Source organism: Diceros bicornis, chromosome 12 (genome assembly GCF_020826845.1).
Source record: "Diceros bicornis minor isolate mBicDic1 chromosome 12, mDicBic1.mat.cur, whole genome shotgun sequence".
Classification (NCBI taxonomy): domain Eukaryota; kingdom Metazoa; phylum Chordata; class Mammalia; order Perissodactyla; family Rhinocerotidae; genus Diceros; species Diceros bicornis.
In genome coordinates this window covers 47,278,739-47,298,002 of record NC_080751.1, presented here as the reverse complement: position 1 = coordinate 47,298,002, position 19,264 = coordinate 47,278,739, and the positions used below count along the sequence as shown (strand labels likewise).

At 45.8% G+C, this 19,264-nt stretch overlaps 1 protein-coding gene across 1 annotated transcript in view; it reads left to right on the top strand.

The window, feature by feature from the left end:
• The window catches only part of VIT (vitrin), a 101,874-nt gene extending 90,181 nt beyond the window's left edge, over positions 1 to 11,693 (top strand). The window contains exons 11-14 of the mRNA XM_058550670.1: positions 1,037 to 1,140; positions 4,177 to 4,403; positions 6,010 to 6,523; positions 10,289 to 11,693. Of these exons, the coding sequence (XP_058406653.1) occupies positions 1,037 to 1,140; positions 4,177 to 4,403; positions 6,010 to 6,523; positions 10,289 to 10,467 (1,024 nt within the window). The 3' untranslated portion in view covers positions 10,468 to 11,693. The remainder of the gene's footprint in view (positions 1 to 1,036; positions 1,141 to 4,176; positions 4,404 to 6,009; positions 6,524 to 10,288) is intronic.
• Positions 11,694 to 19,264: the final 7,571 nt, after the last annotated feature.

The following is a 19,264-nucleotide window of genomic DNA, read 5'->3' as shown; positions in this document are numbered from 1 at the left end:
ACATGTTGACCTTCTGGGTGAAATTTGAATATTCTCACCCAGTCACAGGAGTCACAAAATGAAAAGATGAAGGGATGTGTTCTCCTGGACTCCGCTGTTAAAATGCTATCCCAGTGCTGGGGTAACCTTGGGAGTGGCCAACCGCTGAGATTTTCTTCCTGGAGAGGGGGGTCTGGGCAGCCTGGGACATCCTTACATTTGCAAAATCCCACTTGACAACAGTCCTGCTCTTTAGCAATCTGAATGTTATGATCTTTGTTTTTATCCAGATGAAGCCCAGAGAAGTTAAATGACTTCTCAAGGTCACACAGCTAGGAAATAGCGCAGTCAAAACTAGAACCCGCACCTTCTGATTCCTGAAAAGGCCCACTTTTCTCTACATACACTGAAGAGGACCCCAGTCCTTCCATCTCTCCATCCCTTCTGTCCACACTGGGGCATTTTATAAACCACAGCTTACAGCTTTGAAGCAGCTTCCATTCTATTTGTACACGATAGTCCCCCTTATTCTCAGTTTTGCTTTCCACGGTTTCAGTTCCCCGAGGTCAGCTGTGGCCCGGAAGCAGATGATCCTCCTTCTGGCGTATGGTCAGAAGGTCTGTAGTAGCCTAAAGCGTCACAATGCCTACGTCATTCACCTCACTTCGTCTCATCACGTAGGCGTTGTATCGTCTCATCGTCACAAGAAGAAGGGTACAATAAAATATTTTGAGAGAGAGAGAGAGGCCACATTCACGTAACTTTTATTACAGTGTATCGTTATAATTGTTCAATTTTATTATTAGCTATTGTTGTTAATCTCTTACTGTGCCTACTTTATAAATTAAACTTTATCATAGGTATGTATATACAGGAAAAAACACAGTATATATAGGGTTTGGTACTATCCACGGTTTCAGGCACCCACTAGGGGTCTTGGAATGTATCCCCCACGGATAAGGGGGGCTACTGTATAAAAGAAGCAACTCTGATTTCTGCTTTCCTCCAAAGGTAACAATGTTCCAGCTAATTTTTATTTCTTGTTCTAACTCTTCAGAGACAACCCTGCTACCCACTTTAATCTCAAGACGCACATGAATTCCCGGGATCTGAAGGCTGCCATAGAGAAAATTACCCAGAGAGGAGGGCTTTCTAATGCAGGTATGTGATCTGGAGTCAGATCATCCCATCTTACTACCATGGTTCTCTTTCTATATGGTTGTCTTCTATGTAGGAGGAAGAAAAAATAATAATCATCCGTCAAGAAATGACTCACATACTATCTGTATCTTTTCTGAAGTATTATCATGTTTTCAGGGGGCAAGAATTGTTATCACACGTATGTTATCACACATATGGAGAGTTCCAGCATGCCTGCTTCCTTGGGATGGCAGCTTTCCTCAGGACAAGCAGGACTGCCATTATGACTGTTTCCTGATTAGTCTACGAGTCGTCAACTATTTAACGTTAAATTTTTTAACCAGTTCCACTCAGGAAGACCCGCAGCGCTCCTTCCAATCTGTTTCTGTTACAGTGATGACTGTGCAAAGAAAGGCATGTTCTTTGTTTCAAGCTGAGTTTCCTGTGATGTCTGAGCCTTGGTGGTGGCTGGGGGTGTGGGGATGTGTTACTGGAAGTCCAAGGTCTGTCCTCAGTGGGGCAGGTCCAGAAATTCCACTTTATCAGTTCACCCAGAGGTGATTCGGCATTAGGAAACAGTTTCACACTAACCAAGCTCAAAGGCTCCCAATGAGCCCATGCCATTATTAATTTATAAACGGTAGTCTGGCTTTGAGGGCACTGGGAGGGGTGTCCACTTCTTAGGGAACTTGTTTGTACCATTAAAATCCAAGGAAATGGAGAAGTGAGCCACAGTTGCTTGGCATGATCGCACAAAAGGAATAGAATTACCTTTGAAGGAGGATCTTCAAAGTTACAGTAAATCTGATTTAATTATTTCCCTTCCCACCTCAGTGTACCTCTCTGTAGATCAGTATATTAGTATCTGGCAAACGAAGAGCCTTTGGTCTTTGAACAATGCTAAATAAACACTGGCCAAGTCACTGCTATCTGGGACCCCAAATCAGTATTACCTCATCACAAACATGATAGAGTTGATTTCTGATTTATTTTCAATTTAATAGCTAGATCAGTGAAATTCCAATAATGTATCATGGAGTAAAACTTAAAAACTTCAGAGGACACGCTATTTCCTTGAGGGGTTAGAGAGGTGTCTTAATCCCATAATCATGCCTTTTTCAGTGGATAACATGCTCTATCTCTGCCCTGTATTGATCAGGGTTTGGCTTCAGAGAACAGAATCCATTTCAGCTTGTTTAAGCAGAAGGGGATTTATTACAGGGTATTGAACTGTCTTCAAAATTATTGAAAGGGCTGAAGAAATGAACTCTAGGCCGAGCTTTCAAGTGTGGCTTCTAAAGACTTCCTGCAGAACCAGGACCTCCAAGAAGCTGCTGCCTCTTCCAAGATCAGGAAATGGCTTTCTCAATTCTGCCACCACAGCCTCTTCAGGAATCTGCTTCGGCCAGGAAGCCACCATGATCAGGAAGCTTCTGCTACAGCTGCTGGCTCTAAAACTATGCCTTGCCTGCTCCATTCACACCCACAAGACAAATGTTCTGCACCCCACCACCTCAACACCAACAAAGCTAGTTACCCAACACAGGCACCTCTGCTAAGGCTGCTCCAGAGAAGTCACATACTCTACAGATACTTGTCAGCAGAAATAGCAGAATCAAAAGTACAGTCTCTGCCTCACTTTCATCTTCTAAATCTCATATGTGCATCAATTCATGAAACTAAAACAAACCCAGAACTGCAGTTGCAAGGGAGTCTCAACAATGTAGTTTTCAGATTTCCAGCCTCTGCTTTCAAGATATGCCGGAAGGTGGATGGAATGTATGTTGAGCACTAATTGACCATAGGCTTCAAATTTAAGATTGGGTGAAGTCAAGGTGCTCTGTCTTCAGGCATCTAACATTAAGCCAGAGGGGACTGCTGGGTGCCTTGGGCCTTGAGGAAAATTAGCCCTTGGCTATGAAAGCAGTTCTCAACAGCCCAGGTTTTCCCTTAGCACTTGTGTTCTGTGCAGCCAGTTCACATGGGCACTCCAAGACATTTCTCCAGCAACTGCGTATGTAACCATATGATCCTTTCATTTCACAGGTAAGATTATACTAGCCAGTGGAGCCAGTATATGCTGGCCAAAACCAAAACATTGAGGGTAATGACTCTTAATCCTAAAGTCTTAAGAAGGTAGTTCTTAACTTTTGTTTAGATTGAGGACCCCTTTGAGAACCCCTTGAAAGTTATGGTCTTTCTACCCAAACAAATACTTCTATAGACAAAATATTGTGTATAATTTCAGGGGATTTGTGGATTTACACCCCCAGTGCCCCAGGGGTCCACAGAGCCCAGGTTGAGAGCCCTGCCCTAACATATGCAGCTATGTTGACACTAGGGTGACCAGTTATCTGTTTGCCCAGGAGCATATGGGGCTTTCAGTGCTAAAACTTGGAGAGTCCCAGCAAACTGGGACAGTTGGTCACCCTATTCATAGGCACAGCCAGGACTAGAACACAGTCTCTCAGTTCTTAGAGGCTACAGCGTTTTCCTGACCAGCCAGACCTGTGCCCCTGGCATGGAACTGGACAAAATATACCACTGAGCCTGGAATACAGCCCTCCACACCCAGCAGCTCCTGGAGCACTGGGCTCCCCGCAGGCAGCAGGAGGCCAAGAAGGGGCTCCCATCACTCCAGCTCAAATCCTCCCACCCACGCTCTCAGAAACAGTGTTGGGCCCACTTAGGGGCTTAGCGGGCTTCCAGCACCCAGGCAGAGAAGGGACCCTTTTGTTCTCAAGAATGTCTTCTTCACCTGCTTGCTGGTCCCTACAACTTCTTTTTAAAGCAGGAGAGAAGTTACAGGCTTAAAATGAAACTGGGCAGGGAAATTGATGGTGGTGATGGTTGCATGACATTGTGAATGTACTTAATACCACTGAACTGTACACCTAAAAATAGTTAATGCGGTAAAAAGAAAGAAAAGGAAAGAAAGAAACAAGGGAGGGAGGGAATGTGTTTTTCTGGACCTCCTTATGCTGCTGAGATCTGTTCCTGCGTTTATAATCGGCATGACCACGATCACTCCAGGCATGAGTTTCCTTTTTCTTCCAGGCCGGGCCATCTCCTTTGTGACGAAGAATTTCTTTTCCAAAGTCAATGGAAACAGAGGCGGCGCTCCCAACGTGGCCGTGGTAATAGTGGACGGCTGGCCCACGGACAAGGTGGAGGAGGCTTCAAGGCTTGCGAGAGAGTCAGGAATCAACATTTTCTTCATCACCATTGAAGGTGCCGTCGAAAATGAGAAGCAGTACGTGGTGGAGCCCAACTTTGCAAACAAGGTATGTAACTGCCTGGAGAGCCACCCAACGTAAGGATTCCCTGCACTATGCAAAGATGTAACAGCCAGCAAGGCCGTGTTTCTCGTTCCTTCAAATGAGTGTTAAGCTCACTTCTAGGCAGGAGGGCCTCCAGTGAGGGACTAGTAAGCCTGGAACCTGGAATTACCTTCTCAAAGCAAAACCCCAATCACACCTGGTGAACTGAGGCCAGCATCGGCAACTTGGGAGGAGCACTGTCCCCAAGATGTCACATGAAGCCTCTCCTGGGCTCCTCCCACAGCCCAAGGGACCTCAAGCAGGCAGCCCAGCGAGCCTTCACAGGAGCACACACATGGGCACGCATACACTCTCACACACATGTGCACACGCACACTGCAAATTAACCACTCTGATAAACAAGAAAAAGGTGATATTGCTCCAAGTCAAGGAGATCAGGTTGTCAACTGCTGCTCCTGGTCATCTACTGTGACCCCCACACAGGCCCTATGCTCCAGGCACCTGGGCTCCTGTCCACACCAGCACCACCACTCTCTCCTGCCATGACTTGACTCAGGCTGCAGGGTGGGAATCCCTCCTCTCCATCTATTCGCTAGGATTCAGCTCCGCCTCAACGCTCATCTCAAATGTCACCTAGTCCATGGGAAGTTTTGTGAAACCCTTTTAGGTTTTTAGAAACCAATTAAAAATATTTCCTAGGACATTTTAAAGTCATTTCTTGTTCAAAAATAATTTTTTAATTATACAAGTTCATCTGTAGTCGTCAGGTCTGTGATTCTCTCTGTGACCCCAGGAGAGGCAGCAGCAAGGAGGAAAGGCTTCCCTTTGGGAACAGCAGCCAGGTCACTTCCAGGAGCACACCAATCGTGTTGCTCAATGTTTATTTGCAGCTGCCTTAAATTTTTTCTGGAACAAGCTTGGGCACAAGTAAATAAATATTCATTTGCCCGAAGGCAGGGTTGTCTGGAGGACAGTGCTTGAGTTTTAAAAGCAGAGATTTGTGTTCCAGTCTCAAGGACTCAGAGACGTCCCTTCACAGCTGACCTTCAGTTTGTTCCTTTATGACAGAGGGGTTATAATTCCACTTTGTAGGATTAGGATGGGGGGTTAATGAACAAATCTCTCCAAGAACATCTAGAACAACAGCTGACACCTGCATGGGACCCCTTCTCTCTGGGTAAAGGGCTGCTCTGGAAACATTCTTTAGCTGTTTCTCATGTGTGTCTTGTTTCCCAATCAGAACAAAAGCTGCCTTTAATCCTCTCATGCATTGGTGCCCTCCAGCGCCAATCTTCTGGCTCGCTGCCAGTACAAATGAACTGAGGGGCCTGGAGCAGCCTAAGTATGAAGCTGAAACCAAAGATTCATCTCTCTCTGAGGATTTGCTTAACTGCTGGCTCTGCACTAAAGCAGAGACCCAGCTGAGGGAGTGGGAGTGAGTCCAGAGATAGCTTGAGGGGTCTTTGCCCCCGTGAGTGCTTGGCTAGGTGAACTGAGATGGAGAAAGAGCTTTAGGCAGACTAGTGCGGACTGGTGGTCAAGGGGAATGGTGATAGATGGGAGGATTTGACCCCTGACCTGGCAGGTGTCCCTCCCCTCTGTCTTCCAGGCGGTGTGCAGAACAAACGGCTTCTACTCGCTCAACGTGCAGAGCTGGTTCAGCCTCCACAAGACCGTGCAGCCCCTGGTGAAGCGGGTCTGTGACACCGAGCGACTGGCCTGCAGCAAGACCTGCTTCAACTCGGCCGACATCGGCTTTGTCATCGACGGCTCCAGCAGCGTGGGGACGGGCAACTTCCGCACGGTTCTCCAGTTTGTGGCCAACCTCAGCAAAGAGTTTGAGATTTCGGAAACGGACACTCGAATCGGGGCCGTGCAGTACACCTACGAGCAGCGGCTGGAGTTCGGGTTTGACGACTACAGCACCAAGCCAGACATTCTCAACGCCATCAAGAGGGTGGGGTACTGGAGCGGTGGGACCAGCACGGGGGCTGCCATCAGCTACGCCCTGGAACAGCTCTTCAAGAAGTCCAAGCCCAACAAGAGGAAGTTAATGATCCTCATCACTGATGGGAGGTCTTACGATGACGTCCGAATACCGGCCATGGTTGCCCATCACCAGGGTAAGCTGCTCTTGCCGACCAGGCTGTGCTGAGCATCTCTCTGGGGCTTAGCGGGCCGGTGGGGCAGGCAAGCGACTGTCATTTTATGCATTGGTTTTGTCTACAAGTTAATAAAATGTTCAAAACTGTAGAGAGCGTATTAGGGGTGTAGTTAAATAGGCCCCTCTGAGCAGCAATGAAGGAATGAGCAGGGAATATCAAGGCAGTTTCCAAAGTGTTGTGGCAAACCCAAGGCCTTTGGATGACTGGGAATATTAACCTTCTCCTTTGTGTCCCACACTCTGAGGTACCGCACACCAAGCTGAAAAGGAATTTGACCCATTACTCTGATCTCTATTGAAGACCAACAAATTGTGTTAGAAATTTGAAGAAAACTAATGCTTTATTTTTTTATTTTTATTTTTTGTGTGTGTGAGGAAGATCAGCCCTGAGCTAACATCCGTGCTAATCCTCCTCTTTGCTGAGGAATACCGGCCCTGAGCTAACATCTATTGCCAATCCTCCTCCTTTTTTTTTCCCCAAAGCCCCAGTAGATAGTTGTAGGTCATAGTTGCACATCCTTCTAGTTGCTGTATGTGGGACGCGGCCTCAGCATGGCCGGAGAAGCGGTGCATCGGTGTGCGCCCAGGATCCGAACCCAGGCCGTCAGTAGCCGAGTGCACGCACTTAACCGCTAAGCCACGGGCCCGGCCCGAAAAAAGTAATGTTTTAAAAGAAAAGTACTATTTTTATAATCAACTGCTATCCAGATGTTGGGGGTTTTGGGGAGACCTTGAAGATATTCTCATTCAAAATATTTAAAGAGCGATTTCCATATAAAAATTTGTAAGAGGGCAACAAAAAGTTTAAAACTATGAAAAATGAGCAAAATAGTTTCGTAAATGTTTAGAAAATCAGTCACATTGAATGCGTTTTTCACGGGATCTATGTATAATCACTGTTTTGAAAAGTGCCATAAAATAACATGAAACTACAACCTGGAGGAAACCGCAAGTGATAACAGTATGACAATAAAAGTAACCTGAGGGGCAGGCACTGTGGTACAGTGGTTAAGCTCGGCGCGTTCTGCTCTGGCTGCCCGGGTTTGCGGGTTCAGATCCCGTGCACGGACCCACATACAAAATAGAGGAAGTTTGGCACAGATGTTAGCTCAGGGCTAATCTTCCTCAGCAAAAAAAAAAGTAAGCCGAGTGGTCAGTGAACACCAAAGACCTGCAGATGAGCACTAGTGAACAAGACTCACTCAGGTCTGTGGTTGTTTTCTTCTTCTGCGTTAGTTTGCAGGATTTTCAGTATTCTTTAAAGCTGCTTTTAATCCTTCCCCAAACAAGAAGGGGTAAAAATAAACAAATACGCCTTTAGGAACCAGCAGTTCTGGCTTCCGGAAATCAAAGTAACCAGACAGCAGGTTCAGGCAGAGTCTTCCCAGTGGGGATTTACCCCTGTGGGGCCTGTGGGGCGTACTCCTAGTGGCAGGATGGTAGACGGCCTGTGTGCCTGCAGTTACAATGTCTCTTGGGCTCACGTCAGCAGAGTGAAGATGGTTTCAGGCTCAGAAACAAGCTACCCAAAGTTCCAAAGTGAGCAGGCAGAGCCAGGTGGGCCAGCCCTTGACTATAAGCCCGGGGCTCTCCTGCTTTCTCCAGACATCTGTCTCCAGCTCATGTGCAGCTCCACTCGCACTTATTTTTCTAGATGTGCCTCCTTTGGGCCTCACCCAGAGGCTATCCTTGGCCTCCTCGTCAGAAGTGAAGACTGAGGGAGACATCCTGGGAGCTATCAGAGCATCTGGCATGTTCTGGGCAGCTTTAAAGAACTAGGACCAATAGATGCAAATTACACGGAGCAATGAGCATTGTGTCCCTGAGAATGTCCATGCCAAGGCTGGGTGACCATCTGTCAGGATCGCCACTAGAAGGTTTTCTATAAAGATGACCTCAGGAATCTGAAAAGCTAAATTTCTTCTTCTTCTTCTTCTTTTTGTGAGGAAGATTAGCCCTGAGCTAATATCCATTGCCAATCCTCCTCTTTTTCCTGAGGAAGATTGGCCCTGCGCTAACATCCGTGCCCATCTTCCTCTACCTTATATGTGGGACGCCTGCCACAGCATAGCTCAACAAGCGGTGCATCTGTGTACGCCCAAGATCTGAACCTGCAAACCCTGGGCCGCTGAAGCAGAGAGCACGAACTAACCACTATGCCACCGGGCCGGCCCTGAAAATCTAAATTCCTAATACTATTTGTGTTGTCTTTATTGGGGGTCAGCCTTTCCATCTTTGAGCAGAAACGAGGGCTTAGTCAGTCTAAACCTCATTCTTCAGCAAAGTTGTTCTCACTGCCACTTGGCAGCACTTTAAAGCCCAAAGATGGCTTTTCTCAATGTAGACAATATTCAGAGAAAAGATACTGGAGAGGTAAGAGAAGGGACTGGTAGCTTAAATGCGGCTTAATGAGCCACAGTTGAAAAGCAGCTTAGACTAGAACCGTGTGAGGTGTGGATGGCTCTCCAATCAGCAGGACAGGGCACCCAGAAGATGCTGGAGATCGCCACATCAGCCACGGTGGGTGGCTGGGGGAGAGGTGCTGGGCAGGAAGGCCACACCCAGGCTCTGCCCTCTGTTTTGTGCCCACCTGGCTCACTCACCCTACTCCAGCCAGCCTGAAGGTGGTGTGGGAATAGGCTTTTGTAGAATAAGGTCAAGCACCTGCTGTCCAGCTGCCCCCAACCCAAATCAAGTACCATATACCAGGCAGTCTCCCAGTTTTCCCACTGAGAACAGATGCCTAGTCTCTGAATCTGTCCTCTCCTCCCCAGGGCATCTTGCCTCCAGTTGTGGTCCACCTCCTTTAATCCCACTATACTCTTTCCCATTTGCATCCAGACATACTCTAGTCCCTCCCTTCCTAAAACACAAACAAAAAAATCTCTTTGACCCCATGTTCTGCTCCACTTACCAGCTGCCCCCTCCTCTTTACAGCCCAACTTCTGGAAAGGATTATATGTGCCGTCCCCACATCTTCATTTCTTCTTCACTCTCAACACACAGCAATTCATTTTGTTTCTTTGGCATCTACTTCCCTGAAACCGCTCTCACCAAGCTACCAACGTCTTGTTTTTTCTAAATCCAATGAGCACTTTTTCCTTCTCCTCTTACGTGACCTCCCTGCAGCATTCAACGCTGTTGGCCACTCTCTTGTCTTGAAACCCTTTCTTCATGGTGGTGATGGAGCAAATGCTGGGTGACCATCTCTCCCGGTCGTTGTGCAAGGGTTCCTGCACCAGGAATGAGGTTGGATTCTATGGCTTGTAAAGTCACCCTCAAGTCTAAAGTGATTCAATTCTACTGTTTTAGTTAAAGATCTTGAACTGACTTGTGATGCATTTAAGGCTCTCTGAGATTTTGTTTGGCTCTACACACAGGTAGAGCAGGCATGGGTCATGTGGTGTGATCTGCATGTCACCAAAGTTTCACTTGTCCCAAAATATCATCCCCTCTGCTGCTCCTGGACATGAAATTATTATTGTGTATTTACCTCATTTTGTCTGTTTTTTTCCCTCAAAGATTATAAACTTCTATGAGATAGCAACTATATCAGTTTTGCTACTGTTGGCATATAGCAGATGTTCATGCTTTTGGGCACATTTCTGACGTTGGATTCGATTGCGTTCAAACACAATAGCCAACAGAGCAAGAGGAAGGCAAGGATTCATTAGCAGTATCTTCTCTCGGGCACATCTGCTTCATCTAAACTTTGTCCCCACAGGAGTGATCACCTATGCAATCGGCGTAGCATGGGCTGCACAGGACGAGCTGGAAGTCATCGCCACTCACCCCGCCAAGGACCACTCCTTCTTTGTGGACGAGTTTGAGAACCTCTACAAATCTGTCCCCAAGGTCATCCAGAACATTTGTACAGAGTTCAACTCACAGCCTCGGAACTGAATTCAGAGCAGGCAAGGCACCAGCACGTGCTACTTTCTGACTGGCTCTGGGACAACCCCCAACGCTTTATGGGGCATGCGGGGCAGCAAGGCACAGAGGGCTTGGACAACAGATGCGTGGTTGTCATTCTTTGCCAGCATGGTTTTTCGTACTTCAAAACTTGGAGTTAGAAAGAGGATCACAAATTCATAGACTGAGGCAAAATGATACGTCGTTTTGAGGGTGCTGATGATTTTACATTTTGACAATTGTTTTCAAAATAAATGCTCAGAATAGAGTGCAGCTCTTAAGACAGGCTTAACTAGAGCTTCTGTGAGGTTTTTTTAACTTGATTTCTCATTAGAATTCTGTGACTCTCAACAAGCTTCATTTTTGTTGTGACAACATAGGAGTTGCTTAATTAAATGTTTGAAAGGATTACATGCCATCATTCTGACTGTGTCGTGGGTACTGTTCACAGGGTTTGTGACAGGACCACCCTCCGCTCTTCTTGTTCCCCAGAGCACCTGCTGTGCACTCACTCCTGCCCCAAGGTGACAACACACCCACAGAGATGCAGAGAAAATGTGGCTCCTAGTTTACCTCCTCTTCTCTATTATCTGCATCACCGAGTACCTGCCGCCTACAGCTTTAGGAGCAGTTGGGGAATGGTCCTGGAGAATCAAGTTGATTTGGCTTAAAATCAGTGCATTACGCTCGTGTAGATGCTTTTAGCCCGAGCTGCACATTAGAATCTCTTGGGAGGCTAAAATGCTGGTTCTCAGGCCCCGTCCCAATACCAATCAAATCTGAGTCTCTGGGAATGGAGCCTGAACGTTGGCATGTTTGAAGAGCTCTCTGGCATTATTGCTATGCTGCCAGGATTGACAACCACTGAGCTACCTCTGAGGGGTCAGTGTCATAGCCGTTTCCTGGGAGAGTCCTGTTTATACCTGTTGTCCTGGGTCCCATCAAGTTTAGCATTTGTTCTGGATTTTTTATTTAATTAGATATTATTAATAGTTGCATTAAGACAAGTTGGGATGGAGTATGGTTGAACCCAGCTTTTTACTTCCAGCTTCTACCAAGGACTCATCTATTAAGAGGTGAAATACATGTGCAATGGGAGAATGTTCAAGGGGGTCATAAATAAAGATGACTTACATGTCGACAGCTATGTGTTGTAAAAATATGTGTTGAAGAATGCTACTCTGAATGGAGGCAAAGAGATAGTATCTGTGTCAATACTTGGGACAAAACATTTACATTAAAAAATTGAAGATATCATCTATTTAGCAGAATTTGCATTGAGCTTACCAAATTTCTCACTACCTGGAGAGAGAGTATATCAGCAATCTAAAATATTGAGGTCTATGGAGAAGAATCAATTACAGTTGTCAGCAACTTCAAATTTATTAACCATAAATTTTACTTTGAAAGCAATTGCAAATAGATTTGTTCAAAATACAAAAACTATTTTAAAAAAGGAAATTCTTCTTAAAGATACCAGTGACACACTATTAGTGAAAGATTCAACTAAGAAACTAATTAAAGAACGAGAAAGAATAAATAAGTACAAGGAAGAATTATTCTACCTATATTTTTAAATGTGCAGATAATCGACACAAAGGAGTTTTTTCAGTGTTGCTTCAATGTACACACATAAATTATTTTAATTTTTTGAAGAAAAATTTAATTTTGGAAAACAATTTTATAAAAAAGTTTTATTTTATAGGAGTCAATATAAAAACCAATTTGTCATCAATAAGTAAATATTTCCAAAAATAATATAATTTTAATTATTTTGCTATCTTCTTTCATTCACAAAATTGTCCCAGTTTGGGAAATAAGTTATATGGTCACCCTAGTTATAGGTATTATAATTTTGAAGGTAAATGAAGCCTCTTCAAACATGCCCATTGTCTACACGTTGTCAACAAATATTTGAGTATATGCTGGGTGGAGGAAAGGATCATCAGAAGTGAGGTAGTTGAGGCACTCAGAGGCTATGGTGTTGTCAGAATTGTCTGTGTGGATGTTCAGATCACCAAAGCTGATGACAGAAGTCAGGATGGCGAGAGAAATAGTGAGCCAAGCTTTGGTATCTTCAGTGAATGAGAGAAGCCGACTGGGAGGTTGGGAGAAGACAGGGATGGAGGCCTGAGGCTAGATCTTCAAGGGAGCCGGGGGCTTTGAGGGAGGAAAGAAGGGATATTGGAAGGGCAATGGGGGAGAAGAGCAGACCTATCCCCATTCCTGAAATACACGGTATGAGAGAGCATGAACAGCCTCCACTTGGGAGGTTGCAGAAGACAACCAGGTTTCAGGTAAGTGGGAGCAAGAAGGGGATGAGGCTTCCGGGAGCTTGCTGACAACAGACAGGCACTCCCCATGATGCAGTGGGAAGGCTGGGGTGGGAGAAGGGCTGGGTCAGATCAGGGTTTGCACAGAGCAGTTTGGAGATAAGGGTCCTGGTGGTGATGGGTGAAGTGGGGGGCTTGTATATAAATGCCACCTTGCTCAACCTAAACTGTACCCAACACTGCTGGAATAGGGCTAAAATCTTAACACTAGAAACAAAACTTTAGGGACGATCCATGTCAAACCCTCCAAAGGCAATAAAGGAAACCCAGGCCAGAAGAAGCTTGTGCAGATATGTAGGGACAGAACTAGAATTCAGATCTCCTGTCTTCCAATCTACTGATTCATTTGACTGCCTTCTTGGGGAGTCAGAACACCCACGCCCACCCCCATCCCTATCCTACACACACCCACCTGGTTCTGCACACTTGTGGGCTCCAGACCAGCCTCTGCAGAGCTCTCTGGGTCCTGCAGACTCGGAGCCAATCTCCTAAGATGACTTTATCTTTCATTCCATGGTCTCAGCAGAAAAGATCCTTCGTGCCCTTTCTCCTCCAGGTCAACAAAAACAAGCAGATAAGGAGCATCGGGCCAGCTTCTCTGGCGACATATGATGTCTAAACTCCACTCAGCTTAATTTTCCCACCTCTCAGGAGTTAGGGCCCTTTGAAAGAGGTTTCTGTGCTAAAAGTTCTGCAACAAGGCTCTGCTAAAAATTTTCAGCCAAACTGACAGGGTTCAGATATTTCTTGTTTCTCTGGGCTCCTTAAACCCTTTAGAACAGGATGAAACCTCCGGGAAGCAAGGTTTCCAGCAGCAGCAGTCTCTGGGGGTGGGTGGGAGGGTGCAGCATGGGTTTATAAAGAAGACAATGCTTCTGTGTCCAAAGATTTTCCAGCCTCAAAGAGGAGTTTCCAAATACTAATGTTATTTTCCAGCAACAATCCTAAATTCTCCCCTTAGATTACCAATACATGAATGTAATAAGTAGGAAATATGCTTGAAAGCATGAATTCAATTACTTTGGAAAGAGACATTTATTCAACTAGTGCCTTTTTGAGGAATTCAAGGTCCAGTGGGAAACCACACACAAATGAATAATTAAAATCAAATAATTAATATCATAGGATTATGCACAAAGTGCATGACTGACGATTGCAAACAACCTCATGAGAAATAAAATCGTAATAGTGCCTAACAGTTAGTGAATGTTTGCTGCACGCTGGGCATCATTCTAAGGGCTTCACATTTATCACCTCACTTATCACATCCCTATGATTTGCTGAGAGAGGTACTATTATTATTCTCATTTTAAAGATCATGCAACTGAGGCATGGAGATGTCAACTAACTTTCCCAAGGTCATAGAGCTGGTAGAGGCAGATCCCGGAATTACACCCAGACAATCTGACTCCAGGGTCTGTATTCTTACCCACTTCGCTTCTTATAATGGTGACACACAAAATAACCAAAGTGGCTGCCTGTGGGGTTCTCTAGTAAGCTTGACAATTTAAAATATATGTATAATTCTGCAAAATGAACTCTCAGGGTCTATTAAATGTATAAAGTGAAGAGGCTGTTAAATGCCCAATGCAAACTGCACTTTCCGCCATCCTCCTCCTGATTCTCTGGATAGCCATCCTGCCCTCACTTCAGATGGGTGATTTTATAGTCCACAGGCCCTGTAGCTCCAGGAACACATTGGACTCCCCATCCTCTTGTTAAACTCCTAATCATCCTTCAAGTCTCAGTCCAAATGCCACCTCCTTTTTGGACTTGCTCAAATAGACTCAGGCTCTCTGGATACAGAATCCTGACCTATCTATTTTCCAGTGACCTCCTTAGTCCCTTCTCATTAGGGGACACAATCCACATCTGTCATCAAGGACATGAAATACAGGGAATGAGAACTTTGAATCTAAGTCACCTGACAGTGCCAACCTCTAATACAATGGCACTGGTAGAATGGGAGGCAGAGACATCTCAGGAAGAGAGAAATAGGATACAATGGCAAGAGAACGAGAAGATCTAATTCCATCCAGACCGGACCACTCTTTCAAATGCCCCTCTGTGGTTCATTACTGTACGTTACAATCACTGTTTTTCTAGGACCAGAATCTTCTTCAGGTATCTATCCACTGGGTAACTCTGTTCCTCATCTTCTGCTCTCATTATTCCTGCAGAAATGAAAATCTCATTTTCTATTTGCCTTCTTGAGTTTCATTCAACAAATGTTTTAAGAACCTATGCTACGCCAGGCATTGTGATAGGCAGTGGAGTCCAAAGATGAAGAAGACCTGGTCCCTGCCCAAGGAGCTTAGGGCTAGTGTGGGAGAGTCACGAAGAAACAGATAACATCTGACTGATTCAATAGGTGACAGGCAAGCTTGGGAAGGCTTCCTGGGCTGGGCTTTCTGGGGAGAGTCCATTTTAGCCAGAAGGAAAAGGCATCCCAGCAGAGGGAATGACGGGAGCAAAGGCAAGGAGCCATGAAACAGTGTGATTCACAGAGAGAATGACAGAGTGAAACCTGAGGCAGGGTGTGAGGAAATGAAGCTGGAGAGGCAGGCAGGGACCCGGCCATGTAAGGCTGTGTTAGTTCAAGTTCTCTTGGTTGCAAGTAACACAAACTCAATTCACAGTAGCTCAAACAAAGGGGGAATTTTTGGAAGGAACTCATGAACTCCAAGGTCAGGGAGACAGCAGAGCCTCAGAAAGGGAAGGACGGACAGGAGCAGGACGGGAGAATCAGGCAGCCCCCTCACTTTACTCTCCTCCAGAATGAGCTTCACCTGGAAACTGTTGAACAACCCTGCAGAGAGGCAACTGAGTGAAACTCCCCACCCATTAGGGCTTGAGCTCACGATGCGGCCTCCTTCTGCAGGGTCACTCAGCAAACCAAGCTGATGTGGCCAGCTGGGGGTGAGCACTCACGTCGTTCTGTCTGATCACCTTGCAATTAATAACCTTTTGAAGTTCTTTGAAGCATCGAGTTGTCTTGAATGCCAGTGAATGCAGGTCCACAAGTTCCTGAGTTAGGAAACCCAAATGCAGACTGAATAGTAGTCTTCCAGCTCCGCAGTCTCCCTCTGTTTTGCTTAGAGGCTTTACCCAAGAAAACCAATGACTGTCTCTTTAAGACTCCTTTCACTTCTCTTGGCCTCAATGGCTACACTGTATTACTTGTTTATAGGCCACCAGCTGTTGAAAACTGTTCAGATGTCAGGGAGGCAGAAGTGCTGCTTCTGAGATCCACTTCTATTTTTAGGATGAAGGCCTGACTGAGGAGAAATGTACTATTGAAATAACCATCCACATGGAAAACAAATAAGGTTGAAAGACCACAATTCCAACGCAGGCTTTGCTTTTTTCTTTTCTTTCTTTCTTTTTTAACTTTTTTGAATGTCCTGTGATTGAAAACCACTGAGCTTCACTTCATCCCTGCCATCTCTTGTACACAAACCGGGCCTGTGGGCGCTAAGTGCCCAAGAAAGCAAACACTATACTCGGCTTGGCAGCTGAAACTTTGTTATAAAAAATACCTTTCCAGCTGAATAGCTCCTTTCTGCAACTCCTCTCTTTTCACACTTGGTTGAGGTGAGCAGAGTGTATTCAGGTTAATGACAAATTGGAATCCGGGTTCTCAACAAAGAGCCTTTACATGACTGCCCAGGGCACACAAACCAGGAGGGTCTGGAAGCTATGGAAACTGTGCAAACACCAAAACAAGACCTAAAATCAATTTAATTGTTGTTGGCCTGACATCCCCAAGGCATCTGTAAATATCCTGATATTATGATATTGATTTTTTTTAATTATCATAATACTCTACAGTTCTCCTTGAAATTGTAGTGAAAGGCAGACTCTTTCCAACCTCAATAGGGGGGGTTGTGTGGCATTTTAAAGTAAGAGGGAACAGGGACAAGTCGAAGGTTACAAACTATTGTGGTAATGGCTGTCTAAGATACGCACCAAGCAAAATAAACGAGCAGACAGAGTTTTCTAGAGGGCAAAGCGGCAGTGTAATTTGGTTTTCTCCTAAGAGAATACCGTCATTGAACTGGGGAACAACGCAGTGTGGAGGCTCTAGGAGATCTTTCCATCTCCTATGACCTAAATGCAAGGCCTGGAACATCCACATGCCTGTTTCTACCTAAAGAGAGGGGACATTCTCCTGAAGTGGAAAATCAACCCTTTCATCCTGGAGTCGTTCTAATCCTGGACAATTAGCAAAGATCTCTGGAAACAAAATACCGGTGGAGCCATGGCAGCCTCAGACGGGAGTTGCCCACATGGACAGAAGCCAAGACTGTCCTGGCAGGACCACAGGCTTGTTCATGAGCAGATCTGGGGCATCCCTCTGAGATCCCTGAAAATACTTGGTCCTGCATTATGCCAGTGAGAACAAGCCCACACCATTGAGTTGTTACTGTTCGTATAACTTTGTTTGCACCCACAGGCTGGGGAGGCTGAGGGAAATTCTAGTGACAATAGTAAAACCAATCATAGACATGAGTTATGAAGTCCCAGTGTGCCATGAAGTGTGCTGCAGCTTTACATTCACATGTCACTGAATACACACAAAATTTATGGTGTTGAATAAACGTGTGTTTCAAAACCATTCTTCTTCCATACTTCTTTTGGGAGGGATTGGTCTTGAATGACAATCAACCATAATTGGGAGTTGGCTATGTGCTGAACTTATTTTCATAATTCATTACATCCTCAGTTAGTATTCCATTTTCCAAGAGAGGACAGTGAGACTCAGAGAGATTAAGGAGTTGGCCAAGGTCACACAGCAGACGGGAAGGAGAGATGGCTTTTGGTGCCTTCTTCATTACCGAACAGCCACCTTGCCTACTCTGCTTTTTCCTCCCTCTTTTCACCTGTGAGTCACCAGCTACTTTACCCTCGGCCCTGTTTCCCTCTTCCTCCAGCTCTCGTCTTTTTGGCTCTGCATATTTTGTGCCTGTATTTTTGCTCTATTTTCTACCCTGCAGCATGGAATCCAAGATCTTGGAAGGCTGGCGAGTTACTTGGAAGTTCTCAGCTGCCCATTGCACCTCTCTGGGCAGTTGAGGGGTAAAAAGGAAGGAGTCCCAATGTGGAACCCCCTCAACCTTTCTATTTTAAAGACAAGGTATTTGGTTAATGAATTGTTTTGACTTTCAAAGGACTCTGAACACTTACAAAAACTAAGCATTTTAGAAACAAGTTGCTCCGAGAAATTTTCTTTGACCAAACTCTACTTGTATCTCAGGATAATTTCCTTGAGTGCAAGCCAGTTCAGGACTGTCAGGTGCACCCTCCAGCTCCAGACTCCATAACAACCTCTCCCGTATCCACTTCCTTCCACATAGCATAACGGGGTGGCCACTGTGGGGAAATGGCTCTGCCAGCACCCTGGCAACCTTGCACACCTCCACATAGGCCACATGGGCAAGGCTCAGCTGCAGCCTGACCCGAGTCTTGCTGGACGGGCCTTAGATCATCCCAGGAACATGGCAAGGTAGGCAGTTTGCAAGGAGTTGTCACAAGGCCACTTTCGTCTACCTCTGCATCTCGGAGGAGGTGTCCACAAAACATTCTTATCAGCCTCCTTGGTTTCAGTGACACCTAGGACTTTCCACCCGGCCCCTCCTCAGGTTTCAGCTGCAGTCCATAAAAGAATGAATTTACTGCCCTCTAGAATTGGGGCCCTGCCTCGCATGCTTCCTGTCACCTGGTCCCTTTGTTTTGGTGTTGTCCCATGGGACGAGGGAGCTGACTGTGTAGTCAGCTGTCTTAATCCACTTGGGTCTGTGGTGTCCTTATCCGCCAAATCTATTGCCAAGTGGCAAGCCCACTAGCCGTGGCACTAAGTCCTATTGCCTAGGAACTGCCCGGCCACGTGGCAGCAGCTGTTTTTCCCAGATGCCCTAGGAAGCCCTCCCTACCACAACATTGTCCCCCAAGAGTTTTCTGGATGCCCCTGATCCTGCACATCCACAGCAATGCTGAGTCCTACCCCAGTCACCTGCGCTAGTTGCAAACGATCTGCCAGTGATTGGGGAACTTTTTCTTACTAAGGAGCGAAGTGCAGAATGAAGAATTCTCTCCTCAGATCCATGAACGTTTGCAATTACACTGCCTTCCCCACATTGGCGGTGGTGCCCTGAAAGCCTTTGGGCAGGGATGGTGCACAGGTTTTGCCTGGGCAGATCAGGTGGCAGTGACTGCCTGAGGAACCATATGAAGAAAGATTTGAGGCCGAGGCCCTTAAAGAAAGAGATGCTAAAATCGATTAGTGATGTGTGTCACGGCAGAAGGATGGGGCAGTGTCAGTTCTCACAGTTGGTATTTATCCACCTCTATGGTTTAAGGAACAAGTCTGCCTCTCGAAAAGCACATTTGGGGAATGAAAAGGGAGCTTTCTTAGCTTTTCCTCCTGAATATGGCATTGCCTATAAGTTCTCTTA